We start from the raw sequence: 27,893 nt of genomic DNA, 5'->3' as shown, positions 1-27,893 counted from the left end.
ACCATCACGGCCCTCTTGCTCTTGGAAATATTTTTATTGGTTCTGAGATAACAGGGCTGAGGCGAGCTGGGAGGGGCGCAGAGCGAAGGTGGGAGGCTTTGCCCTGGGGCGGACATGCTGTGTGGGATCTGCTGGCGGGCTCCCTGGCCCACCCAGCCAGCAGCAGCTGGGCACATGGCCCTTGGCGCCTGGCATGACCTCTGCCGGCTTGGCACGGTGGCCTCCTCGTCGGCGGGCGCCCCCGCTTTCCAGTTGCAGGAGTGAGTCTTTCACAGTGCGGAGGGGTGGGGGTCCGGGGTGGGCGCCTCCCCGGGGTGCAGGCAGGCCCCATCCGCCAATACATCCTGGGCTCTCGGCGGCTACGGCGGGTGAGGCAAGCTCTGGCTCCTCTTCGCCCCGCCATTGGGAGCTTGGCAGTCCTGGAGGGGCCCCCGCGGCCTCAGCGGGACATCATCCGGACAAACTCTAGAAGGGTAGAGGAGCAGCTGGGGAGCAAGCAGCAGCCAAAGGCCTCCCCAGGGTGCTGCCTTCAGACCCCTCCCCATTGCCACTGCCCCAACTCTGTGCTGGTCCCCCATCCATTCCGCCCCCTCCAATCCATCCACACAGCAGCCAGCTAGAGTGTTCGAATCTGCGGATCTGACCCCTGCGTAAACGTCCCACGGCTCTCCACTGGAAAATCTCCAATTTTCTGACACAACCGCATGGCCCTCCCTGATCTGGCCCTAGCTGACATCTCCAGCCATATCTCTCGGGCTAACTCCCAACCTATGTGCTCCAACTACGAAGATCTTTTCGGCCCCTCAATGCAGCTGGCTTGCTCTCTCTCTCTCTCTCTCTCTCTCTCTCTCTCTCTCTCTCTCTCTCTCTCTCACCTCTCAGCATTTTTTTTTTTTTTTTTTTTTTTTTTTTTTTTTTGAGACGGAGTCTTGCTCTGTCACCCAGGCTAGAGTGCGGTGGCCGGATCTCTGCTCACTGCAAGCTCCGCCTCCCGGGTTTACGCCATTCTCCTGCCTCAGCCTCCCGAGTAGCTGGGACTACAGGCGCCCGCCACCTCGCCCGGCTAGTTTTTTTGTATTTTTTAGTAGAGACGGGGTTTCACCGTGTTAGCCAGGATGGTCTCGATCTCCTGACCTCGTGATCCGCCCGTCTCGGCCTCCCAAAGTGCTGGGATTACAGGCTTGAGCCACCGCGCCCGGCCTTTTTTTTTTTTTTGAGATGGAGTCTCACTCTGTCACCCAGGCTGGAGTGCAGTGATGCAATCTCAGCTCACTGAAGCCTCCACCTCCTGGGTTCAAGCGATGCTCCTGCCTCAGCCTCCGGAGTAGCTGGGACTACAGCTGTGCACTATCACATTGGGCTAATTTTTGTACTTTTAGTAGAGACAGGGTTTCACCACGTTGGCCAGGCTGGTCTCCTCTCAGCTTTTCTGAAAGCCCAACTTGTACCCCCTCCCTTCTTCTTCTCTTCTTCTTCTTCTTCGTTTTTTTTTTTTTTTTAATGTAGAGACAGAGTCTCGCCTGTCGCCCAGGCTGGAGCGCAGTGGCATGATTATAGCTCACTGTAACGTCCAACTCCAGGGCTCTAGAAATCCTCCTGCCTTGGCCTCCCAAAGTGCTGGGATGACAGGTGTGGCCACCGTGCCCAGCCCCTTCTCTCTCTCTCTCTCTCTTTTTTTTTTTTTGAGACAGAGTCTTGCTCTGTTGCCCAGGCTGGAGTGCAGTGGCGTGATCTCGGCTCACTGCAAGCTCCGCCTTCTGGGTTCACACCATTCTCCTGCTTCAGCCTGCCGAGTAGCTGGGACTACAGGCGCCCACCACCATGCCCGGCTGATTTTTTGTATTTTTAGTAGAGACGGGGTTTCACCGTGTTAGCCAGGATGGTCTCGATCTCCTGACCTTGTGATCCGCCCGCCTCGGCCTCCCAAAGTGCTGGGATTACAGGCGTGAGCCACCGCGCCTGCCTCTCTTTTTAAGGGCAATTTTAGGTTTACAGCCAAATGGAGTAGAAAGTATGGAGATTTTTTTCTGCAACCCCTGTTGCCACATATGCATAGCCTCCCACCCCAACCACATTCCACACAGAGGGTGCATTTGTTATAACTGAGCGACCTACACCGACACATTGCTATCACCCAGAGACCACAGTTTACATCAGGGTTCACTGCTGGCGATGCACATTCTATGAGTTCGGACAAACGTATAATGACATGCATCCTCTGCTGTTGTATCTTACAGAATTGTTTCTTTTTCTTTTTATTTATTTTTGAGACAGGGTCTCACTTTGTCACCCAGGCTGGAGTACAGTGGCACAATCTTGGCTCACTATAGCCTCGACCTCCCAGGCTCAAGGAATCCTCCCGCCTCAACTCTCCAGGTAGCTGGGACTACAGGCATACGCCACCACGCTTGGCTAATTTTGTTTTTGTGTATTTAGTAGAGACAGGGTTTTGCCATGTTGCCCAAGCTGGTCTCAAACTCCTTACCTCAAGTGATCCTCCTGCCTCGGCCTCCCAAAATGCTAGGATTACAGGCATGAGCCACTGTACCTGGCCTCATACAGAATAGTTTCACTGCCCTAAAAATCCTCTCTGCTCTGCCTATTCATCCCTCCCTCTCTCCAACCCCTTGCAACCACTGATCTTTTTACTGACTCCATAGTTTTGCCTTTTCCAGAACGTCATATAGACGAAATCACATAGTATGCAGTGTTTTCAGATTGGCTTTTCACTTAGTAATATGCATGTGTGTCCCCTCTTCACCACGTCTTTTCATGGCTAGATAGCTCATCTCTCTCTCTCTCTTTTTTTTTTTTTTTTTTTTTTTGAGACAGAGCCTTGCTCTGTCACCCAGGCTGGAGTGCAGTGGTGCCATCTCAGCTCACTATAACCTCTGCCTCCCGGGTTCAAGTGATTCTGTGTCTCAGCCTCCCAAGTAGCTGGGATTACAGGTGCATGCCACCACACCCAGCTAATTTTTTTGTATTTTTAATAGAGACAGGGGTTCACCATGTTGGTCAGGCTGGTCTCAAACTCCTGGCATCAAGTGATCTGCCCACCTCGGCCTCCCATAGTGCTGGGATTCCAGGCATGAGCCACCGCACCCGGCCTAGCTCATCTCTTTTTAGCACTGAGCAATATCCCATTGTCTGGATGTACCACAGTTTATTTATCCGTCACTTACTGAAAGGACATTTTGGTTGTTTCCAAGTTTGGACAATTATGAATAAAGCTGCTATAAGCATCTACGTACAGACTTGTGTGGACATAGGTTTTCAACTCATTTGGGTAAATACCTGCCCTTCCCTCTCACCTGATGGCTCTTCTCATTTTGGGGGGCTCTGATTGTTTATAACCTCCTCCAGGAAGTCTTCCCTAATCCCTCTCTGCAGCCTGGCACAGGTGCCCCCTCTATCGCAGCCCCCTGTGTTTCCCCCAGCACACATGGATTATGCTATTGTTTTCTCTGGTTTTCTTGCTGGGCTTGGGTTCCTCGAGGCAGAGACCAGATCTTAGCACACAGCAGATTTACAATGCATTTTCATAGGATGAATGGGGGATGCCAGGCTTTCAAGAGCAAGGCTATCATCTGTGGTGGGCACTACCTGGATACAGGGAGACCTGAGATTTTCGGATCTGGTGACAATAAAGCCTTCTATCCAACTATCCACTCTCCCCGGCCTTGAAGGCTGACTGCTCCTGAGAGAAAACCTCCCATCCTTTGTGTTCTGGACACTCACAATCTCTGGCACATGCTTCTCTTGTCTTTCTGCCCAGCATGCAAGTTCCTGGTGCACAGAGTCAACATTTTACCCTTTCCCTGTATCCCCTAGTGCCTCGCATGGTATCATGCACAAGACTGCATTCTGCTGTGATTTCAGGCCTGGGGCTGTGCCCCAGCTCTGCCTCTTAATAGGCGGGCAATCTTGAGCTAGTTCTATTACTTCTCTGAGCCTCAGTTTCCTCATCTGTAACACGAGGTTATAATAATGCACCCCATAGGGTCACTGTGATAATTAAATGTAATAGTATGTGTAAAGCTACTTAGTACAATGACTGCACATAAGTGTACAGTAAATGATAACTATTATGATTATTATTGATTCTTTAAAAAGAAAGCCTTTGAGGCTGGGTGCTGTGTCTCATGCCTATAATCCCAGCACTTTGGGAGGCCAAGGCAGGTGGATCACTTGAGGCCAGGAGTTCGAGACCAGTCTGGCCAACATGGTGAAACCCTGTCTCTACTAAAAATACAAAAAATTAGCCGAGCATGGTGGTGGGCACCTATAGTCCCAGCTACTCGGGAGGCTGAGGCACAAAATCACTTGAACCCGGGAGGCAGAGATTGCAGTGAGCCGCAATTACGCCACTGCACTCCAGCCTGGGTGACAGAGCAAGACCTGTCTTAAAATAATAAATAAATAAATAACCTTTTACTGAACACTAGCTGTGTTACGCAGGAAATGCAGATATTTTAAAAATAGGGTTCTTCTTTCAAAGTTCAGAGTCAATTGGGAAGACAACTCTAACCAGCAGTTAGGGGTCAGTGTGAAGAACAGGTGAGTCTGAAGTGCTGTGAAAACCCGGAAAAGAGGAAGTTCAGTTTGAGGAACCAGGGAAGTTGCTAGAGGAAGGAGTCCCACTGTCGGGTCATGAAGAATGTCCCTTGGGCTAACAGAACTTAGCCCAGGTAAAGAACAGGATAAAAGCCCTCCTGGAGGCCAGGTGCAGTGGCTCATGCCTGTAATCCCAGCACTTTGGGAGGCTGAGGCGGGTGGATCACTTGAGGTCAGGAGTTCAAGACTAGCCTGGTCAACACGGTGACACCCCGTCTCAACTACAAATACAAAAATTAGCCGGGCATGGTGGTGGGAGCCTGTAATCCCAGTCACTTGGGCGGCTGAGGCAGGAGAATCGCTTGAATCCAGGAGATGCAGTTTGCAGTGAGCCAAGATCCTGCCACCGCATTCCAGCCTGGGCAACAGAGTGAGACTCTGTCTGGAAAAAAAAAAAACAAAAAACAAAAAAAAGGCCCTCCTGGCAAAAAAAATCAGAGTATTCAAGAGAGACCCTAGCAGGTTCACTGGTCACAGGTATTTTGGTGGAGTGTGAATGAAGGACTGTGAGTTGCAGCTGGGGAGGTGAGCTGTGATCAGATCTTAGGGAGCCTGAGTGTCAAGTTGAGGAACATAATGTTCAGAAAACACCTACTGTGGGCCGGGCGCGGTGGCTCAAGCCTGTAATCCCAGCACTTTGGGAAGCCGAGATGGGCGGATCACGAGGTCAGGAGATCAAGACCATCCTGGCTAACACGGTGAAACCCCGTCTCTACTAAAAAATACAAAATATTAGCCGGGCGTGGTGGCGGGCGCCTGTAGTCCCAGCTACTCGGGAGGCTGAGGGAGGAGAATGGCGTGAACCTGGGAGTCGGAGCTTGCAGTGAGCTGAGATCCGGTCACTGCACTCCAGCCTGGGCCACAGAGCGAGACTCTGTCTCAAAAAAAAAAAAAAAAAAAAGGAGAGAAAACACCTACTGTGGATGGATGCATGAGTGGGTAGACAGATAAATGGACAGAGAAGGATGGGTACAGATGGACACAGGGATGGGTGAATGGATGAGTAGCTGGATATAGATGAGGAAATGACAGAACAGATAGATACATAGATCAATGCAAGTATGGGTAGAAGTATATGCAGACAAAGAGACGTGAATGTGTGAATGGAAGTATAGAAGTACGAATGCATAGAGAGATCGATATGAGTAGATGAATACGTGGATAGATTCATGGATGAATGTAGAGAAGAATTAATAGATGCATGAATGGACAGATAAATGCATGGATAAATGGCTATAGGAATGATTGTTTAGAGATGGAGGAATGGATAAATAGTCATCTGGACAGATAAGGAGATAAACGGATGAAAAGATGGAGAGATAGGGCTGGGCACGGTGGCTCATGCCTATAATCCTAGCACTTTGGGAGGCCGAGGTGAGTGAATTGCCTGAGCTCAGGAGTTCGAGACCAGCTTGGGCAACATAGTGAAACCCCACCTCTACTAATATACAAAAAAAAATTTAAAAACAATTAGCCAGGCATGGCGGCGTGCACCTGTAGTCCCAGCTACTTGGGAGGCTGAAGCAGGAGAATCATTTGAACCCGGGAGGCAGAGGTTGCAGTGAGCCAAGATGGTGCCACTGCACTCCAGCCTGGTGACAGAGCAAGACTCTGTCTTAAAAAAAAAAAAAAAGAAAAGAAAAGATGGAGAGACAGAGAGACAGATATGGAAAGATGGACAGATAGATGAATAGGTAGATGAATGGATGGACAGATGGATGGATAGGTGGATGGATGGATGGATGGATGGATGGACAGATGGATAGATATGTAGACAAATGGATGGATGGATGGATGGATGGATGGATGGATAGATGGATGGATGGATGAATGGATGGATGGATGGATGATGGACAGATGGATAGATATGTAGATGGATGGATGGATAAATGGACAGATTAATGGAAAGGTAGAGGATGGATAGATGGATGGATGGATAGATGGATGGATGGATAGATGGATGGATGGATGGATGGATGATGGACAGATAGATAGGTAGATGGATGGATGGATGGATAAATGGACAGATGGATGGATAGGTAGAGGATGGATAGATGGATAGATGGGTAGATAAATGGATGGATGGATGATGGACAGATGGATAGATATGTCGATGGATGGATGGATAAATGGACAGATTAATGGAAAGGTAGAGGATGGATAGATGGATGGATGGATAGATGCATGAAGAGATGCACGGGGAAGGAATGGGAGGTGGATTAGAGGGGGCGTGGGTGGAGGGAGAGGAGGATGAAAGGGCGGGGGTTGGAAAGTTAGGGTGGATTGATAGGTTACATTATGGATACACAATTGGAGGGCTCCACGGATGGCCACTGCTGGCTTGCTTCTCTCCCACTTTCAAGCCCCACCTACCTTCAAAGTCCACTCGTCCATCCCCATTGAGGTCCACATCTCGGATAATTTCCTCTATGTCTCGGTGTCCCACCTGATGGCCCAGGAGCTTCCTCATAGCCTCTCGCAGCTCACTGGTGCTTATTTCCCCATCACCATTGGTGTCAAACTAGAGAAGGCAGGAAGGAAGGAGAGGTCTCCCCAACATGGTGATTGGCGGCATCAGGTCCCAAAGTTGAGCTCCTTCTCCAGTGTCATTTCCCCCCTTTACCAGAGACCTTTTTCTGCCCAAGCTCCCTCCCCTGATCTGGGACTTGGGGCTTGGGCTTCTTTTGAAGTATTTATCCTGCAGATAGGATTCCAATAGCTGCCCCCATGCCTGCCTGCCTCTGCCCGTTACCTCTCGGAAAGCATCTCGCAGTTCCTTTACACCAATCATATCTGCTGTCTCTGCCAGGAGTTTAGGCCCCATTAGCTCCACGAAGTCATCAAAATCTACATGGCCACCCACTGGAAAAAGAGGAAAGGGCTAGGTCATCCCCAATAATACCCATTCCCTGTCTCCAAGTAGACAACTGACAGAATGGGCAACCCCTCCTTGAACTGCTCATCAGACAGAGAAAAACTTAATAATAACAGGAGCCCTCTGTTCAGTTCTTCCTGTGAGCTAGTTATTGGGCTGTTTTACAGATATTCCCTAATCTACTTTCTGGGCTCCACTCCTCCAATTCGGCCCTCATTTTACAGGTGAGGAAACTGAGGCTCAGAGAGGGTAAGTCGTTGGCCCCAGATCACAGAGCTGGAAAGAGGTGGATGCAGAATTTGAAGCCAGTCCTGTCTGACTGCAGAGGACAGCAAGGGTGAGGACCGGAAGGGACACAGGTGCCTGGTAGAGGGACTCACGGTTCATGTTGATCTGCTGGGACAGTTCGATGAGCTCCATCTCAGTGGGCATGTAACCCATGGTGCGCATGCAGTTGCCCAGGTCCCGGCAGTTGATGTAGCCATCCTTGTCCTTATCGAATTCTCTGAAGGCCTCTCGGAGCTCTGGGGAAGTGAGCAAAGGTGAATGTCGTTGGGGGTAGGACCTGAAGATCCTCTGTGGGCAAAGGCAGCCCAAAGGCCCACCAGCGTGGCAACAGGGGCCCAGGAGCTTCCCAGGATGCTGGGGTATTTCTCTTGCCTTCTGTGCACACCTTCAGCAGCTGGTTTCACAGAAGATCGCCCGTGTTGCACCAGGCCCCATTCCCAGGGGCCTCTCTTCCCATCAACCTCCCTTCCCACACCTTCATGGAGGGTTAGGCAGTCCTTTCCCCCAAGGGGCCAAGTTTTACCTTCGATTTCCTCTGGTCGCAGCGATCTATCCTGAAACAAAAGAACATGTCCTATTAGCCGCAACAAGGGACCTGGAAGTCACAAAATATCTAACCTGGGGGCCATCCAAGTGGCAGCAGGCACTGGGTAGGAGGTGATGAGGATGCAGCAGAAGTGTGCCTGGATGGGATCCTTGAGGGGAAAAGAAAGCCCCACATCTCACTTAGACATGGAAGCTCCTGGGCCGCTAACAAGAGATTCCCAAGGAGCCACCAGCCCCACCAGCCTGGGCACAGAACCTCTGCGCCTCCAGCCCCTTGTTCCAGATACAAGAATGGATGAGCAGGAGTTTGAGGCTGTAGTGAGCTATGATGGTACCATGGCTCTCTGTCACCCTGGGCAACAGAGTGAGACCCTGTCTCAAAAAAAAAAAAAAAAAAAAAAGAATGAGTCAGGGAACAGAGTTGGTCTGGTGGCAAAAACCTGCAAATAAAACAGGGTCCAGGGAGGCCACAACAGGGAGAAGAGAGCACCACCCAATGAACCAGGAAGAGCAGGGCGACAGAGGCTGCAAGACAACAGATGAGGCGCCGGAGGGAAGAGAAGGCAGGGCCATCCTGAAGTGGGGGTGGGAGGACAGGGAGGAGTCAGGAGGAGGCGTGGCAGCAGAATGGGACTGTGTCTGCTTCCCAGGCACTGCCCCACCTTCTCCAATTTGAGCCCCATCCCTATATGTTGCCCTGTCACAGGACACCATATAGGACCCCAGGGGCCACCAGTGCTTCTGGCTGCAGCCAGGGTCCACAAAGCACATGTCTCCAACCTCAAGTAGTGCCCAGGTCTCCTGGGCAATCAAGGCAACCCCGAATCCAGGCGTCAGAACAGATGGCAGAGACATCTCCGAGGAGCAGGCCTGGAGGAAGGTCAGGTTGGTGAGGTGCCGGTTGTCCCAGGCCTGCCCCACCGGTTGTCCCAGGCCTGCCCAGGAGGGAGACAGACGGGCATAAAATGGGTGCAGGTGCCCAGCTGGACCTGGTTAGTACACTCTAAAAGTGGCCTTCAGCGTCCAGCCTCTCCCGTGTTGCAGCTCTCTGCCTTTGGGCAGGGAGAACACCAGGCAGGTGTGCCCATCCTGAAGAAGCTCGCACAGCTGTGGGCATACCTCTCGTGAACACAGACACGCGGGCATGCCATAGTGAGCGTGTGGCACCTCCACTGTGCATGCAGGCCGTTCCAGCCAACGGGGCCAGGGTGGGTGGAGACAGTCACTCCAAACTGGCCCCAGGACAAAAGACAACACCAGAAAATCTGCAGATCATCTAGAAAGGGAAGGGCTGCTGAGTCACATCTCATGGAACAACCAGGTGCATAGGACCAAGAGCTCAGAGGTGGCTCTGTGTGGCAGGACAGCGTTGAGAGTGTGTGTGAGCTTGGAGAGAGCAGACTGCAAGCTCCCAGCTCCCCCAGGCCGGGGGTAGGAGTCACCCGAAGGGAGGCGTGTCCCCGAGATGACTGCAGGGACGTTCGCCTATAAAGTTCGCCATGGGCCAGGCACGGTGGCCCACGCCTGTAATCCTAGCACTTTGCGAGGCCAAGGCAAGAGGATCACTTGAAACCAGGAGTTCGAGACCAGCCTGGGCGATATAGTGAGACCTCATCTCTACAAAAAAAAAAAAACACCTGTTTTAGTTAGCCAAGCATGGTGGTGTATGCCTGTTGTCCCAGCTACTCGGGAGGCTGAGGCAGGAGAATCACTTGAGCCTGGGAGGCAGAGATTGCAGTAAGCCAAGATTGTACCACTGAACTTCAGCCTGGGCAAGAGAGTCAGACTCTGTCTCAAAAACAAACAAACAAAAAGCTGGTCATGGTGCCTGGCTCAAGGGTAGGTCGCAGTCATTCCAACACAAACCCATATGTTCCTAGATGTTCTTGGGTGACCAAAAAGGATGTTTTGTGCAATGGGTCATCCCAGCAGTCAGTGAAAGCGAGCGAGTAAGCGCGTGTGTACACATGCGTGCAGAGCACACCCCCGAGGACCCCACGCATCAGGCTTTAAGCAGCCTCCCACTTCTCCAGGGCCCAGTTCTGCAGGACTCAGGAGGAACAGGCATTGCTGACTCCATCACAGCCCCTTCCGTTCCTCCTGTACACCCAGAGCCCAGGGGGCAGCAAAGCTGGGTGCCCCTTCACAGGGTGTGCCCGCCACCAGAGCTGGTCTGCTGAGTACTGACGGCTGGTCCTCGGATCACACTCCCCGGGCACAGCAGTAGTGATGTGTGTTCTCTGCCCTGGAGTAGAGCCAGGGATGCCCACTAATGTGCCAGGAAGATCACGTGCAGCAACTCAGGGTCAGGTGGGAGTGCGGTGCAGGAACATGCCTTTCTCCCCAGTTCATGTGGTTGGGGAGATGCACTTGGGCCCTAGAGGAAGACAGACCTGAGTATGAAGCTCAGATCTGCTTCCTCAGGCAGGTCACTCTGTTGTTTGAGCCACAGTCTCCTCATCTGTAAAATGGGTTAATACCATTTCCCACCTCACAGGGCCTTAGTGTGCATTCAGTGAGACAAGCTATTAAAATGTTTAGCATGTGGCATTCAATAAATGCAACCTACAAATATTTACCTCTATAACATCCTCATTAGTCCTCTCCTCTCTTTGAACTATTTAGCTACTTGTAGAAAGCTGGCCAGTTCAGTAGCCGCTAGCCACATGTGGCTATGTAAATTTGAGTAAGAATAACATAAAATCCATAATTCAGTTCCTTAGTTGCACTAGCCACATTTCAAGTGGTCAATAGCCACATGTGGCTAGTGGCTACTGTATCAGACAGCACGGAATTTAGAATATTTCCATCATTGTAGAAAGTTCTACCGGATAGTGCCACATATACAGAGTTGTCATTAGGAGCACAAGAGGTTCTTGAGTCAGACTATCCAAGTGTGAACCCTACCTCTACCACCACCAAGCTGTTACCTTGAGGATGTGACCTCTGCAAGTCGGTTTTCTTTCTCTTTCTTTCTTTTGTTTTTTGATGGAGTCTCACTGTGCTGCCCAGGCTGGAGTACAGTGGTGCGATCTTGGCTCACTGCAACCTCTGCCTCCTGGGTTCAAGCGATTCTCCTGCCTCAGCCTCCCAAGTAGTTGGGATTACAGGCATGAACCACCATGCCCAGCTAATTTTTGTATTTTAGTAGAGCTGGGCTTTCACTATGTTGGCCAGGCTGGTCTCAAACTCCTGACCTCAAATGATCCACCCACCTAGGCCTCCCAAAGTGCTGGGATTACAGGTGTGAGCCACTGTGCCCAGCCCAAGTCAGTTTTCTCATCTGTAAAATGGGGACGATAAAAGCACCTACCTCTTAGAGTTGCTCTGAGGCTTAAATGAGGCAGTCAGTCCGCCCACACACTAGGCACAGGGCTCACCTAGTAAGTGCTCATAACAATGTATCTGATATTATTTGTATTATTATTATTCTGCTGGTGGATATGGACTCACCAGCACTTTGTAGCCATGAGTGGAAAACTTTGGGGATCAGATTCACAAGTTGGGGGTGTGAGCTCTGTATAGACTCCTTCTTCTTCCCAGCACCTCCTCACGCCCTGTGAAGCCGAGTTCAGCGGGCTCCACTGGGCCAACTTACGTACAGGCTGCCTGTTCTCAGCGAAGCCCTTGCGCAGGAAAATGCAGGCAGGGCCCAGCAGGTTGTGCATGACTGCGCAGTTCTGGGCCAGCATCAGGAGCGGTCCTGGGAGCTCGGTGTCGGCCGCCAGCCCCTCCTCGCTCGTCTGTACCACCATGTAGCTGGTCTGTTCCTCCTGGCACATCTTCAGCCAACACCAAGCAAATGCAAAAGAGAGGCAGGTTGTCACCTCCCTGCCCAGCCTGGCTCCTGGTCCCGGGAGGGGCTTTCCGCAAGAAGGGACCCTGAGAGTCAAGGAGTGGGGTTCAGAGAGCCCTGAGCGTGCACAGGCATCAAATCGGTCCGACAGACGGAGTCTCCAATCCTTGACGGAAATGGTGGTTCCGGCGAGAGCTGAATGTGATGCCCTCTGTGTGGCACATGCACACGTGCACAAACACACACACACACACAGGCACACACATATGCACAGACTCACACACCCATGTGCATGAAGAGACAGGAGCAGCGGGGGGCTTCTATTCTAATCAATGGCAAGTGTTCACTCAGAGCCTAGTGAAGCAACATCCTTTTCCAAAATGCTCCCAACATCCCAGTTCAATCAATCTCCAGGGCTAAGTCATTCCTCCCAGCTCCCAAACGGACTTGCCCTACCCCAGCCAGATCCCCGCTGGAAGGCTGTGAGGGCAATCGGAGCTGGCAGCATGGAGACCAGGCTCGGCTGGTCTGCCAGACCGGAGCTTGCACACGCAGGTGCCATTGCTGACATAAATGAAGCAGGCAGGGTGTGAGGGGGAGGACTGGGGCAAAGTGGAGACGGTGCCCCCTCCTTTTTTTTTTTTTTTTTTTTTTTTTTTTTTTTTTTTTTGGTGGCTAGTGCACTCTGTCACCCAGGCTGGAGTGCAGTGGTGTGATCTCGGCTCACTGCAACCTTTGACTCCCAGATTCAAGTGATTCTCCTGCCTCAGCCTCCCGAGTAGCTAGGTTTACAGGCACCCGCCACCATACTGGCTAATTTTTTTTTGTATTTTCAGTAGAGATGGGGTTTCACCATGTTGGCCAGGCTGGTCTCAAACTCCTGACCTCAGGTGATCCTCCTGCTTCAGCCTCCCAAAGTGCTGGGATTACAGGCATCAGCCACTGCACCTAGCCTGAGATGGTGCCCCCTCTGAAGAGGTAGCACTATTTAACTCCAGCCCAGTGTAACCAGATCTGATTTAAAGCACCGGGTGGGCCACATAAGGCACAGCTGTAGGTAGGATTCCACCCAGTTTGTGATTTCAAGACTAGATATTCTCTGCCATCCACCAGTTCTTTTCCTCCCTCCCGCCTTCCCTGGCTCCCTGCCTGGCCCAGAGTGCCGGACCTCTAGAGGCTAAGGCAGGGGCCTTCTCTGCTTACCTAATATAGCTGTGCTCCCAGGCCCTGACCAGCCGGTCCTCCGCCCTGAAGGTTCCCATGCAGCTATAAAAAGTCAGCACTGCCCACAGACCTTCCCCTTAGGACAACAGCAGCATCCGGACACAACATTCAGTTCTCCCCGACCTCCCGGGATGCCCAGTGCCTCTCCAGAATCCAGCTCCTGCACTCTGCCTTCAGCCTGGAGCCTGCATACCTTCCTTCAATGTGGGGGGATTTGGCTAGAGTAGGACCTTCCCAAGGAGCGACAGGAGCTGAAATCCTGAGGGCTGTCTTTGTCTGAGAACTGCAGGTCTGCGCACCCTATCCTTCCATCCTACTGCGTTCTACTTGCAGCCAGATTCCTCCAAGGCAAAGAAGGCCCTGCCTAGGAGAACATCCCAAAACCTAGGGGCAGCCTGTCCTTCCAGGCTGAGACGCAAAACAAGCCCCTGCCCACCATGTCCTCTTCTACTTCCTCTCCCCAAAGCCCTGTGGGGGAGACTCCCTTCCATCTTCCTAAGCCCCTTCCAGGCCTAGAGAGGATGGTGCAGTATTCTGGTTCCTCAAAGGGGAAGCAGCTTCTCAGGCTGGAGGTGAAGGAACTCAGTCCCAGGGCCAAGTTCGATGAGTGCCATAAATGTCCATTTTAGGTGATCCCAGAACTTAAAGGATGTCAGACAATCCAAGGGCCGCCCCCACCCCCCCCCCCCCGGTTTGATATCCCAAACAGTTGTGATTCAGAGCCTCGGCTTCACTCACTCAGACTTCTGGGACCTAGACTAGAGCGAGACAAGACTAGAGCGAGGCAGAACAAGAGACCTTCCCGTCCGGGATAGTGGATCAAAGCCTGCCTGAGATGACAGTGACTGGCCGAACCCAGGAACCAGTCTCAGGAGGTGTCTGCAGAGAGTCAGCGTTTTTGTTTCTGGCTGAATCTTCTGCACTTGGCTCAGAGATGGCATCACCCAGGAAGGTGGGGAGGCAGCAGGTGGCACAGAACTCCGAGAGGCAGGCCGGGCACGGCGGCTCACACCTGTCATCCCAACACTTTGGGAGGCCGAGGCAGGTGGATCACCTGAGGTTAGAAGTTCAAGACCAGCCTGCCAACATGGTGAAACCCCATCTCTACTAAAAATACAAAAATTAGCTGGGTGTGGTGGCGGGCGCCTATAATCCCAGCTACTTGGGAGGCTGAGGCAGGAGAATCACTGAACCCAGGAGGCGGAGATTTCAGTGAACCGAGATGCACCACTGCACTCCAGCTTGGGTGACAGAACGAGACTCCATCTCAAAACAAACAAAACAAAACAAAACAAAACCTTAAAAGGCAGTTTAGTCTGCTGGCTTTGGGCTCAAACAGTCTTAGGGACAAATTCTGGCTCTGCCACTTGCTTGCTGTGTGACCTTGGGCAGGTCATTTCACCTCTCTGTGCTCCAGTTTCCTTCTCCATACCGTGGGAGACGATCATGACTAGTCACAGGATTCCTGCGACAAGTAAATGAGTTATACACATCAAGTGCTCCGCGTGGTGGCTAGGGCATGGCAAGAGGAGGTGAATAAATAGAGTTGCCATAGTGATGGCAATGATGGCGATGATGATGGTGGTGGTAGCGATGTAATTTAAGAGATATTGGGTGCCAGAAGGCATTTACTTCTGGCTGCAAAGGAAGTGGGGGAGCATCTGCCAATCAGGAAGAAATGAGAAGGATGGAGAGGAATTTGCTCCCATGAAGAATGGAGCAGTGGTGGCTGGGGAATTTCCACTGCATCTCTTGATCATAATACTGCCTGGCACCAAGTTGCCCCAGAGGCTGCAATTCATCTCTGGCCAATGATGGCACCTGACAGTCTGGTCCTGCCCAGCTCTGAGCCTGGTGCAGGCTGCCTCTCACCATTTCCAGTTCCCCAAATACTGCTCAGGAAGCCAAGTGGGCAGCGGCCCATGGACAGACAATTTCTCCTGGCACCAAGTTGACGTCTCCTAAGCGTGGCATAGCAACAGGAGGGGCAAGCGTGCCTCATGACCTCACAGCTTTCTAATAACACAAGCTGGCCAAGAGTATGCACGTCAAAGCTCCCTCTTGCTGAATGAAGGTCTTCAAGGAGAAGCTGAATGAGGGAGAGCCTGGTGAGCGGGGAGGGGACTGATGCACTGAGCGGGAATTTGGACTAGATGACTTCTAAGGTCAGATCCAAAAATCTATGACTAACATTTCTGACAGCAGGGGAAAGAGAGAGGCAGCCTCTCACAGAGGAAAACAGAAAAATAAAATGCCAGCTCTGATTTTATACAGACTAGGGTTTAAATCCCAGCTCTGCTTCCTATTGACTGTGTAACCTTAGGAAGGCTCTGTCTCTGAGTCCAGCTTCTTTCTCTATAAAATAACCAAAATGACTATGTAGTGGAAAAGAGAAAATGAGATAACAGGCATTAGGTATGTTGTAGATATTTAGAAAAAAAAAAGCAAGGCCGGGCGCGGTGGCTCAAGCCTGTAATCCCAGCACTTTGGGAGGCCGAGACGGGTGGATCACGAGGTCAGGAGATCGAGACCATCCTGGCTAACACGGTGAAACCCCTTCTCTACTAAAAATACAAAAAACTAGCCAGGCGAGGTGGCGGGCGCCTGTAGTCCCAGCTACTCCGGAGGCTGAGGCAGGAGAATGGCGTAAACCCGGGAGGCGGAGCTTGCAGTGAGCTGAGATCCGGCCACTGCACTCCAGTCCGGGCTACAGAGCAAGACTCCATCTCAAAAAAAAAAAAAAAGAAAAAGAAAAAAAAAAGCAATTATTAAGAATATGATAGAAACATGAAATTGAATGCAGTAAGTTTTTTTTTCTCTTTTACTCTATGGACTGAAAATCTCTCCTATTTCCTTTTTATCCTCCATCCGTCTTCTCTAAAACCCAGAGTGGAACAATTATGATTATGATGACAAGAATACTAACATTTATTGACTATTATAGGCCAGCCACTGTGCACAGAACTTTATTTCATTTTCAGAATCACCTGAAGAGGTGGATATTAGTATGCCCAACTGATGGATGGACAAGGGAATCAAGGAACAGAGAGGTTAAGTAATTTGTCTAAGGTCACATGGCCAGAAAGAGGAGGCCTGTGTAGTCTGACTCTTAAGCACGTTGTTGTGTAAGGGAGGATGCAGGGGACAGAAGGATGATTCTTGTTCTTAAGTTCACTTCCTCAGGCTCTGGATGGAACTATTACAACGGCTAATTCAGATCACTTTCTGCTTCTCTGGAACAGCGCGGAGGCCACTTCCGACGCAGAAGACTCCCCTAAGAAGATATCAGATTATGGGGGAGGTGTGCACGGAAGAAACAACAAGCCCTTGGAAGGATCCAAGGAGCAGCAAAGATTAGAAGGAATTTGATGTGAGCAGCTTAGCCAAATGAGGAAGACGACAAGCAGAAAAGCCCAAAATGTCCTAAATTGAGAGGCTGTTAAACTGACCGAGATAGGATGGGGTTGGGGATAGAGACGCCAATAGCTCACCCGAGGCCACAGGTAAGTCACTTAACCCCTCCCTCTGAATGTCAATGAAGTTCCTTTTCTGGAAAATGGAAGAATTAGAAGAAAACCACCCCATCATTCCCTCTTTCTTTAAATAATATCTGAGTCTCTTCTATGGCCTGGCTACAGAGGGCTAGAAAAATAGGCAGAGCCCACCTAACCCAAAACCCTATAGGTGCAAACCCAGCCTTGCATGAAAGATGCTTTAGAGATGATCATTTTCTTTCTAAAAGGAATTTTTGAAAAAAAAAAAAAATTCCAAGTGTATGAGCGATAAAGCCACTACAGAAAGTGACTTATATACAACCCCTGCTCAACACATCGCCCAGGCAGCCTACTTCTTAATGGAAAAACTCCTGGGCCCTAAAACCACTCGGGTCCTGTTTGAGATACTCTGACTTAACTCAAGAATCACTGGGGCAGAAGGGGATATACTCTGTTTGGTTCCTTTCAGTAGCAATGAGATCTACTTCAAAATCCACAATTCTGAAGGCTTAGAGGTCATCAGAGAGGCTCACAGACCCTCAAAGGATATGAACGAGTCCCTGGCCTTGCTGCTGGGAAGGGTCTTCAGATTCCGCCAGTTTTAAGGAACTTGGCCAGTCCCTTGAATGACTAAGGTGCCAGTCAAGTTCACTGACATCTTAAGGTTCCACCCTTTTCATTTTACACCCCAGAAACCCCAAAGTTACACAGTTTCTTTCCCAAGCCTTGTGCAAATTCCCAAACACAGTTTCACCTTCACCCCCATGCCCAAAGCCTGGACACAGAAAACGGTAGCAGGAGGGTGTCCGGGGTAGGAGCAGGGAGGCAGCCCTGGACAGAACCCCTGGGAAGGGTAGCAAGCTCCAGCCACCCTTTCTGTCCCCAGCCTCTGGGACAGATGGTAAGATACCCCCAATCCCCAGCCCCAGATCTTGGAAACTCCAGAAACATACCTTCCTTGAGAGATTTCTCAGTGGAGACTTGACACAGTTGCCCATCCTAAGTTGAGGCAGCCCCTCTTGGGATCTCCGGGTCCATGAAGGAGGCTCCTGGGGGGCTGAGGGACTTCTGTCCCAGTCTCTGCCAACCCCAGCCTCCCTCCGTCTGTGCCGTTCTTCCTCCAGGACGGATGTGAGCCCTCTCTTGCGCGCGTGCTCTCTTACTCGTCTGCCTGCTCCTGCTCTCTGATTTTTTTTTTTTTTTTGGGTGGATTGTGTGTGTTTGTGTGTGGGTTTAACTCTCTGGGCACTTTCTTAAGGAGATGAAAGCAGAAGGGGAGAGTGCAGGGCACAGGGAAAATCACCTGGAGAGCTGATGGCAGAGGGCAGCCAAGCTGGAGAAGGATGCCGGATCATCTACATCAGATTAGCACTCAGTCCTCTCTCTGGTTCTCTCCTCTTCTCTCGGCCCCTCCTTTCCCCGCTGCCAAATCTGCAGGGAGATGGCCTCAGGGAGGGGGGCCCAGAATGGCAGCTGCGGCTGGGAATTAGGCCAGCAGGCCCAGAAAGGGAAGCTGGCTAGTTTGGGTCCCCGAAGCCAGGGTGCCTGCCGCACAGCTCCCAGCCTTGTATGCGCGCACACACACACACGTGCATGCACACACACACATGCGCGCACAAACACACACACACACATGCATGCACACACAAGCACTCAGGGAGATGTATGCCCCTTCCAAAGAGCAGTAAGCTGGACAAGCACTCACTGCCCCTGGCAATTCCAGCTGCATTGAGAGCTGCAGCTCCAGTCCGGAGCCTGGGAGGTCTAGTGACGTCTCCATCATGCTCCATTTTTCACACTTGCCTTGTCACTGAAATGGGACGAGGCTCGGGGGCCGGCAGTGCAGATGAGCCAACAGTCAGATCAGATCCTTCTGCTCTGTGTGCAATATCTCCGACCCAAAGGAAACCAGGAGATGGCCCCGAGGGGAGCATGACGGAGGCAGCGCAGGCAAAGAGGGCATGAACAAAAGGTCTCTGAACCTCCTCCTTCTCGCCCCCTGCCTCATCCAGAGCAGAGACCTCTCCCCAGCTTCCTTGGGGTGCCGAGCAGAGAAGCAGCCCTTTACGAAGCGCTCTTCGAGGTCCCACAGCTGGAGTTTTTAGGTGACTGGCTCTTCCTCTCCCTCCAGGGTCGGTTTTGATATGAATTCATCTCACTCCTCAGATGTCCTGTTTGAGACCTACAGCCCCAGCCAGATTCCCCGAGTGCAAGTATCCCTGTTTCCTGCACCCAGCTTTCTCCAGCAGGGGGCACCAGAGATAGACTGGAAGCCGAACTCCTCCCAGGCCCCCGATGCAGCCAATTCTAGCACGCTAGCTCAGTTTTCAGCCGGGAGAATCTCCTTTCCCAGGAACTTCTGTCCCGTTTGGGGTGGCTGCTCAGAACTCCTGTTAGGAAGATGGGTGGGGGCGCTGCCCAGAGGGTGCTCACTCCTAGGGAGCTGGGAAGGAGGTCCCTGGATAACTCCTTGACCTCCCCAGTGCTGCTGCTGAGAGCCACGCAATGGTTTAATCAGGGGAGTTACTCAGCGGCCTTGTTTGGGCCAAACCTCTGGAGGGGGAGATGGAGGAGGAGGAGACTGGGGGGCGGGTACTGATGACTAAAGAACAGAAAAGAGGGTGATGATGCGTGTCTCCTGGAAAGAGCATGAAGGAAGCAGACTCAAGCAGGGGTCAGCAGACTCTGATGAATGTGAAGGACGGGGAGGCCTAGGATTGAGTCTAGCTCTGCCAGCTTATCTTTTTTTTTTTTTTTTTAATGACAGTGTCTTGCTCTGTTGCCCAGGCTGGAGTGCAGTGCCGCAATATCGGTTTACTGCAACCTCTGTCTCCTGGGTTCAAGCGATTCTTCTGGCTCAGCCTCCTGAGTAGCTGGGATTACAGACACACACCATCATGCCTGGCTAATTTTTGTATTTATAGTAGAGACGGGGTTTTGCCACGTTGGACAGTCTGCTCTTGAACTCCTGACCTCAGGTGATCCACCTGCCTCGGCCTCCCGAAGTGCTGGGATTCCAGGCGGGAGCCCTGGCACCCAGCACTGCCAGCTTCTGACTGGGTGGTGGCTGCCTCCCATTCCTGAACTTCAGTTTCCTCCACTGGAAAATGGGGCCTTCCCTAGCTTGCTTGTATAGCATACATGGGAAAGTGTGAGACACCGAATAGCTACTGGATCAGTAATTATTTACATGGAAGAAAGAAGTATCACTTGTCCAATGGAGAAATGTCAGGTGCCGTGCTTGGCTCTGGGAACGTTGTGGGGGGATAAGAGAAACACAGTTCCTGATTTCAGGACGCTTACGTTCTAGCAGGTGGGCAGGAGATATTAGAGCTGGGACACGGTTATCTGATTACATTTCAGATAAATGCTATGAAGGGAAAACACCAAAACTCTGAGAATGTGAATGAGGGGAATCTGTCTGAGTCTAGGGGATCAGGAAAGACTTGCAGGCAAAATCTAGAGAACAGACCATATGTAGGCTCCTTTGAAACAATAGTGCTTACTAGGGACCCCAGAGGGACGTTCAGGTTAAGGTCCAGGTGTGAATGGGTGGATATATATAAAGGCCAAAACAGCACAGTGTAAAGCAGAGATTCTCAATGCTGGCTGTAGACTGGCATGACTGGGGAGCTTCCCCAGAAATTCTGACTTAATTCTGTCTTTGATGGGCACTGGACATTGGTGTTGCTTAGTACTCCCAGGTAATTCTAACCTGCAGCCGGTGTTGGGAAGCACTGATGTAGAGGCTAAGAGCTTGGGGCGGGGCGTGGTGGCTCACGCCTGTAATCCCAGAACTTTGGGAGGCATAGGCAGGTGGATCACCTGAAGTCAGGAGTTCGAGGCCAGCCTGCCCAACATGGTGAAACCTCGTCTCTACTAAAAAAAAAAAAAAAAAAAAAAAAAAGTTAGCTGGGCGTGGTGGCAGGTGCCTGCAGTCCCCGTTACTCAGGAGGCTGAGGCAGGAGAATCCCTTGAACCCGGGAGGTGGAGATTGCAGTGAGCCAAGATCATGTCATTGCACTCCAGCCAGGCATGGTGGCTCACATCTGTAATCCTTGGAGGCCAAGGCGGGAAGATCATTAAGCCCAGGAGTTCGAGACCAGCCTGGACAACATAGTGAGACCTTGTCTCTATTTAAAAAAAACAAAACAAAACAAAACTTGTCTGCTGCTTAGTAACCTTGTGGCCTAGAGGACATGTTGATCTTTCTCGGCTTCAGTTTCTTCATTTATAAAATAGGGATTCTAATAGCACCTCCCACAGGGCTCTTGTGAGGAGCTAATGAGATAATACATGCAAAGGGCTTGGCACTGTGCCAAGCATCTAGAAAGCACCCTCTTCCCCTGCCCAGCATTGGTCTTAAAGGACCAAGTGTGGCATCCATTTGTTCAGCAGGGCATCAACTCAGTGAAATCTGGTGGTTACTGCCCCCTGCAGGCCAGTTCGGGCATAGCACCCCTTGTCGACCTGGGGATTTGCCTCTGTCCTTGCAAACAGGAGACAGGAGCTGGCAAAACCATGCCCCTGTGAAAAAATCACACACTTTGAAGAAATCGCATCCTGCTTTGGAGGCAGGTGCAGGAGCTGATACTAGTTTGAGGTTTGAGGATAGCAAGGAATGCAGGGATTTCGATGTGCTTTAAAGCTTGCTTAAGCTAACTTGAGCTGGGCAGGTAGACAGGAGGGACAGATGGCTCAGTCTTCAGTAGGAAATTTTAAAAGGGCTGAACAGCTGGGTATGGCAGCTTATGCCTGTAATCCCAGCACTTCGAGAGGCTGAGGTGGGAGGATCATTTGAGGTCAGGAGTTCAAGACCAGCCTGGGCAACATAGCAAGACCCCATCTCTATTAAAATTTTTAAAATTAGCCAGGCATGGCGGCTGTGCCCCTAGTCATAGATACTCAGGAAGCTGGGGCAGGAGGATCACTTGAGCCCAGGAGTTTGAGGCTGCAGTGAGCTATGATTGTACCCTGCACTCCAGCCTGGGTGACAGAGCAAGACCTTGTCTCTTAAAAACAAAACAAAACAAAACAAAAAACACAAAAGGCTGAATGGTGGGGGCTTCCTATAAGGAGTGAAGCATGTTGTATGCCCCCACCTCCCATCTCTATCCACTGTGGCAGCAGCCCTTGGGCCTCCGGAAGCCCTACTTTGAGTGCTAGAATGGAATAATAGGATCAGAGGGATGAGAAGGATAAACTCATTGCTGATTATTCCTGATTAGAAGGGAGGCTGGCCTTTGGCCCTGGTCAGTTCTATCACCAGCATTTGAACTTGGATGACAGCCCAGTACCAAGACACTCAGGGAAAGCCGGGCTGTAACATGAGAGGTGCTTTGCAGATGCTTCCGAGGAACAGGGAACACACTTATATGACTTCCCACCAAAGCAGCATGGCACATACAGAACAGGCAGGTATTTTTGGAGACAAGCAGACCACAGTTCTCAGCACAGTCCTGCCACCTACTTATTGACTTATTTTAAGAGACAGGGTCTCGCTCTGTCACTGTGGCTGGAGTACAGTGGTGCAATCGTAGTTCACTGCAGCCTCAAGCTCTTGGGCTCAAGCGATCCTCCTGACTTGGCCTCCCAAAGTGCTACAATTACAGATGTGAGCCACTACACCTGGCCCTGCCATGTACTTACTATATGGCCTTTGGACAAGTCACTTCCTCTCTCTTCAGCCTTCCTCATTTCTTTTTTTTTTTTTTTCCAGACAGTCTTCCTCTGTCACCCAGGCTGGAGCGCAGAGGCACAATCTCAGCTCACTGCAAACTCCACCTCCTGGGTTCAAGCAATTCTCATGCCTCAGCCTCCCAAGTAGCTGGGGTTACAGGCGCCCGCCACCACACCCAGCTAATTTTTGTATTTTTAGTAGAGAAGGGTCTCACTGTGTTGGCCAGGCTAGTCTCAAACTCCTGACCTCAAGTGATCCACCCACCTCGGCCTTCCAAAGTGTTGGGATTGCAGGTGTGAGCCACCGTGCCTGGCCAACCCTTCCTCATTTCTAAAATTGTGGTGGTGGCGGCGGGGTGGGGGTTGATGATGCTAACCTTCACAGGTAGCTGTGAAGATAAGAAGGTACTTTGTCCACTGTTCAGTGGGCTCTAGACTGAGGCCTCAAGTGCGATTGTTGCCTCTCAAAAACAGCTGGAGGCAAAGGTCCACCTCCTGGAGGACTCTCACTGAACTGACTCCAAGCCACTCCTATCACCTGTGACTGATGCTAACCACAAGCTGACCTTCACTTTGCCTCTCCCCAGGACCCAGAGAAAGGCTATAGGGGCTCCAAGCAGTCTCAGAGAGAAGGAAGGAGACGTGTGACTGGAGCAGGAGTGAGGAATAGACACGGCCCTATCTCAGGAACATAGGCTTGGTGCAATTAAACCCATGAACAAAACCACCACGACATCTCTCCCCATTTAAACCGCGGGAACTGACCAGGCACGGTCGCTCACGCCTCTAATCCCAGCACTTTGGGAGGTTGAGGCGGGTGGATCATTTGAGGTCAGGAGTTCAAGACCAGCCTGGCCAACATGGTGAAACCCCATCTCTATTAAAAATACAAAAATTAGCCAGGTGTGGTAGCACGCACCTGTAATTCCAGCTATTCAAGAAGTTGAAGCACGTGAATGACTTTAATCTTGGAAATGGAGGTTGCAGTGAGCCAAGATCACACCACTGCACTCCAGCCTGGAGTGACAGAGTGAGACTGTGACTCAAAATAAACAAACAAACAAACCACAGGAACTAAGGAAGCCTCTGAAGTCCAGAGGCTGGTGATACCATTCATTCTCTCATTCATTCATTCATTAAATACTGTGATCCTGCTATGTGCAAAGCAGTATGGGAACAAGGATAGCTTATCTGTACTAGGAAACATGTTTCTACAGCTGGAAAAATGGAAAAGATGGGACAAAGCTGTGGGTCTTATCCACATTTGCCTCCTCCACAAGGCATGTTTCTTCTCAAGCTCAGGGTAAGGAGCAGAAAGCCTGTTTCTTAAAATACTCTTCCAAGACCCAAAGCCCCATGTCATCATGCCTCTGCCGAGCTAATTTCTGACATCACATCTTCTCTAGGCAGCTGGGTGGCATGTCCTTAGCCGGCCACAAAGCGGGAGTAGGGAAGATCCTTTGACATTCAGCTCCTTCCCTTAATAGCCGTCCTCACCTGGCTCAGAATCAGCTTTCAAAGTACCTTACACAGGCCCTCATTCAATTACCCTATTAATAACAGCAATAACATTAATGGAAGCTGCCCTTTATCCAGCACCCACTATGAGTCAGGCATTTGATATCCTTAATCTTGTGTAAGCCTCCTAATAACTGCAAAGCAGTTTTTGTCAATCTCATTCCTGGATGAAGAAACCAAGACCAGAGAGAGAAAATAACATGCCCAAGGTCACAGAGATTGAAAGGGACAGAGCCAGGATTAGAACTTGCATCTCTGCTATCTCCCAAGCCACCATTCCATGCCTTAGCCTCAAAACCATACTGTCTCCATGCATATGCAATAAGGATGCTCTATGAGATCACTGGGAGAGTTTTCATCCCTGTTTCCTTTAAGGTAGGAATTCATCTTGATGCCTTCAGTGTCACTCTGAACCCTGGCTCTCTGAGGTTAGGTTATTACAAATGAAAAGGAAGAAGGCCTTGGTAGTTAATCAACAATAACAACAACAAGAATAATAACTAACACTGATAGAGTTAGCCAGGGCTCCATGCCAGGCCTGAGCCAAGCTCTCTCTATCTCTCCATGTCTCATTTAATCTCCTAGGTACCCTGATGATCCCTACGTTGCAGGTAAAGAAGTAGACTCGGCCAGACATGGTGGCTCATGCCTGTCATCCCAGCACTTTGGGAGGCTGAGACAGGTGGATCACCTGAGCCCAGGAGTTCCAGACTGCCTGGGCAAAATAGTATGACCCTGTCTCTATTATAAAAAATATTTTTTAAAAAAGAAATAGACTGAATGAGGTTAAGCAATTCAGTTAAGTTAAAAACAAATGAAACTTGGGGAGACATGAAAATTATACTTCCCCAGGGCTGTATTTTGTCCTAAGCAGATCTTAACTAAAAGTTTCTGTATTCAGAACCCCATCTGCCTTCTCTTGGTTCTGACCCTACCTCTAAGGACCGAAATCTCAATGCAGAGAAAAGGGAAGAAAAGATTAATTCCTCTCTGTCACAGGAGACTGGAGGCTTTGACATAAAAGTCCCAGCCTGGGTTTGCTGTTGTGGCTCACGTAGGTGACTTGGAGGTGTCAAATGGAAGCCCAAACTGAATGTGCTGGGCTTTAAAGTAAAAGCCCACAGCTCTGAGACGCAAGAGCTTCCAGAGGGAGGTAGTAAATATTTGATGGGAACTTCCAGCTCCTCCTGACTCAGGTGACCCTGGTGACATTTCAGAACATTGGGCTGGATAATTCATTTATTGACTGAAAAATTAGAAGGAAAAACAAAAGTACGTCACTACAATGCTCGGAGCTCAGAAAGGGCTCGTGTAGGCACATTCTGCAAGACAGGAAAGAAAGGACTCTTTTTTTTTTTTTTTTTTTTTTTTTCAGGAGCTGAGTCAGATCAGCAGCAAACTGAGTAACCAGAAAGTGTGTGATTCTAGCCAATGACCTGCCCTTCCACACTGCTCGGCTCAGCCAGGGCCCTGGCTATCTGGTTCACTGTTGTCTTCCTGGTGTCTAGCAAATGCCTGAACAAACAAACCACAGGAACTAAGGAAACGCCTGAAGGTTTCCTTAATAAATGCTCAAGAAGTAATTGATAAATGAATGCATCGGTATCACCCATTCAACAAACCAGCATTCCTGCTGCAACCCAGCCCCAGTCCAAAGACCACTAGTGCCCTGACAGCCTACACCTCCTCATTAACACAAACCACTGCAGTGAACTCCCCTAACACATCACCTCACTAACTCTCACGGCTCTGCATCCAAACCTCTACTCCAGAGAACTGTTTCCAGCTAACTCGGCTAACGAGGGCTCCCTGCAGGAACAAAGCCACACACCGCTGCCCTATGGCCCCACCACAGCAGCCCCACGCAACCCAAATCCATGTGCAGCTGCCTTCATGTCAGACCTCCACCAGCATCAGCCACTGCAGAGTAGTATTTTGAAAAGAAATGTGCAGATCTGAAGCAAAACACACAGGGCCTCCTTGGAATTCTGATCCGGCGTGGCAAGCCACGAGCTTGAAACAGCTTCTTTATTTTAGATCTTAGCACAGAAAGGCGCAGGCCCCCCTGTTTCCCTACAAACCATGCAAACGCTCTAATCAGACCTCTGCATGACACCTCTCAGAGGCTGCCACAGAACTGTCTCAAAGCTGTGCCAATGAGTTTGACTTGATTACAGACTCCGAACTAGGGAAACCCTGGCTTTTTTGCTCAGGAGTTCAGAGGTTTCCTTCTACTGAGCTGTCTCCCCAGCAGCACAGCCCCCAACTGTAGACCTGGATTGTGACTACGGAGCAGTTTTTAAAGGGCAGGTGCCCAGGTGCCTGGGACTCTTGAGGAAAAGGTTGTGGGAACCACTGATGACCTCTTCGTGGCCTTTCTGACCCTTGCAATGGCATCCCTGGAGTGACAGTCTTCTTAAACCACTCCAAAGTTCCAGTTTGAGCCACAGCTCTGCACGTCCCTCCATGCCTACCCAGATATCTCTTCTCTTTCCTCATATTTTTGAATCTCCTAACTTTTCCCAGGCCTTCAGGGACATGATAGGCAGTGGCTAATGTCCCTCGCCCTCAAGTAATTCTGTGTTCTCTGAGGTCTCCTCTCTTGACCCCCAGACTCCAAACCGCTTGCTCTCCTGAGTCGCTCCCCGGCGGTATTGGCCAGAGGCCAGAGGAGTGGGTTTGGCGCCACCTGCTCGGAGCGCCCCTCCTCGACCCCCGCAAATCTCCAGGAGGGTCATAGAGGTCGCTCTCTTCCAGGACTGGCGGGTTCCGGCAGGTATGAGGGAGGTTATGGGGGAGGGCCTTGCCCCGAAGAGGCCCGGAGCGTGGACAGCGCACGGGGTGCTGAACCAGGCACGGGGAGGAGGAGTGCCGGCAAGGGCGCCGGCCCGGGGAGGACGGGGTGAGCCGAGGCGTGACCCGGGGGAGGGGGGCCACGGGCCGCAGGAGGAGGCTGTGGACGCGCAGCCGCGGCCGGCAGGGTCCCGAGCGCCTTTACCGGGAGCGCTGACGGGAGGCGCGGCCCTTACCTGGCCGAAGGCGGAGCTGAGCATGGGGCGCAGCCTGTGGAGGAACGGGTCCGCCTCGGACGCGGCGGCCGGAACGGAGTCCCCGCGGCCCGGGGCTCGCAGAGAGCCCCGGAAGCCAAGCGCCGGGGACAGTCCCCGTTCCTCCCCATCCCGCCCGCGGGCCGGCGGCAGCGGCGACGACGGCGAAGGTCGGGACGCCGCGGCCGGCAGCGCCTCCCGGGGCCTGCAGTGCGCCTGGGGGAGCCCACGCTGGCTCCCCCGCGCGCCCTCCTCTCGCGGCGCCGGCCGGCACAGGGGCCTCCGCGAACTGGGGTCCCCGGACGACTGCGGCGTCCCCGGGCAGGAGCCAGTTAGCCGGCGGCTGGGCAGCCCCGGGTCCCGGGCAGGGCCGTGGCGGGGAGCCCGGCTGCCCCCGCTCGCCGCCGCCGCCGCCGCCTTCAGCAGCGACGTCTTGGACTCGCTTTTGGCGATGTGCGAGCTCATCGCGGCGGGGCCCGCGCTCGCATGGCCCGGCGGGGGCGGCGCGGTGCGGCGTGGCGCGGGGCCCCCGGCGGGCAGAGAACGGGGCGCCCGGCGGGAGCCAAGCCCGAGGACGCGCTGGAGGCGGGCGCCGTCCCCCGGCCGCTTAAATGCGGCCCCGTCGCCGCCGCCCATGTGACAGCGCAGCCTCTATGCCCGGAGCCCGGAGCTCCCGGCGGCTGGCGGTGCAGATCTGGGGGCGCTGCCGGCTGTCCCCGGAGAGCCCACCCCCGGCTCCCTGGCGGCCCAGGTACCGCCGCGCCCCGCCCCTTGCCCCGCCCCTCCCTGGGGAGCCCCGCTTCCGGGCGGCC

The 27,893-nt window shown here is 51.8% G+C and overlaps 1 protein-coding gene across 3 annotated transcripts; it reads right to left on the bottom strand.

The window, feature by feature from the left end:
• CABP1 (calcium binding protein 1) lies at positions 1-27,837 on the bottom strand. Of its 3 annotated transcripts, XM_008004959.3 has the most exons (7): positions 17,791-20,693; positions 11,926-12,105; positions 8,301-8,331; positions 7,870-8,013; positions 7,367-7,476; positions 6,988-7,135; positions 1-465 (listed from the first exon to the last, which is right to left on the bottom strand). In XM_008004959.3, the coding sequence occupies exons 1-7, from the start codon at positions 17,833-17,835 to the stop codon at positions 440-442; spliced, it is 684 nt and encodes a 227-aa protein (XP_008003150.1). In that variant the 5' UTR covers positions 17,836-20,693; the 3' UTR covers positions 1-439. The 3 variants fall into 3 exon arrangements, with proteins under 3 accessions (XP_008003150.1, XP_008003148.3, XP_008003151.1); XM_008004957.3 differs by lacking the exons at positions 11,926-12,105; positions 17,791-20,693 and adding an exon at positions 27,064-27,837; XM_008004960.3 differs by lacking the exon at positions 11,926-12,105 and having other exon boundaries at positions 2-465; positions 17,791-20,678.
• Between the last annotated feature and the right edge of the window lie 56 nt (positions 27,838-27,893).

Source organism: Chlorocebus sabaeus, chromosome 11 (assembly GCF_047675955.1).
Source record: "Chlorocebus sabaeus isolate Y175 chromosome 11, mChlSab1.0.hap1, whole genome shotgun sequence".
In the NCBI taxonomy this organism is placed as follows: Eukaryota; Metazoa; Chordata; class Mammalia; order Primates; family Cercopithecidae; genus Chlorocebus; species Chlorocebus sabaeus.
Note: the sequence above shows the minus strand (reverse complement) of the source record. Positions and strands in the feature narration are given on the sequence as shown.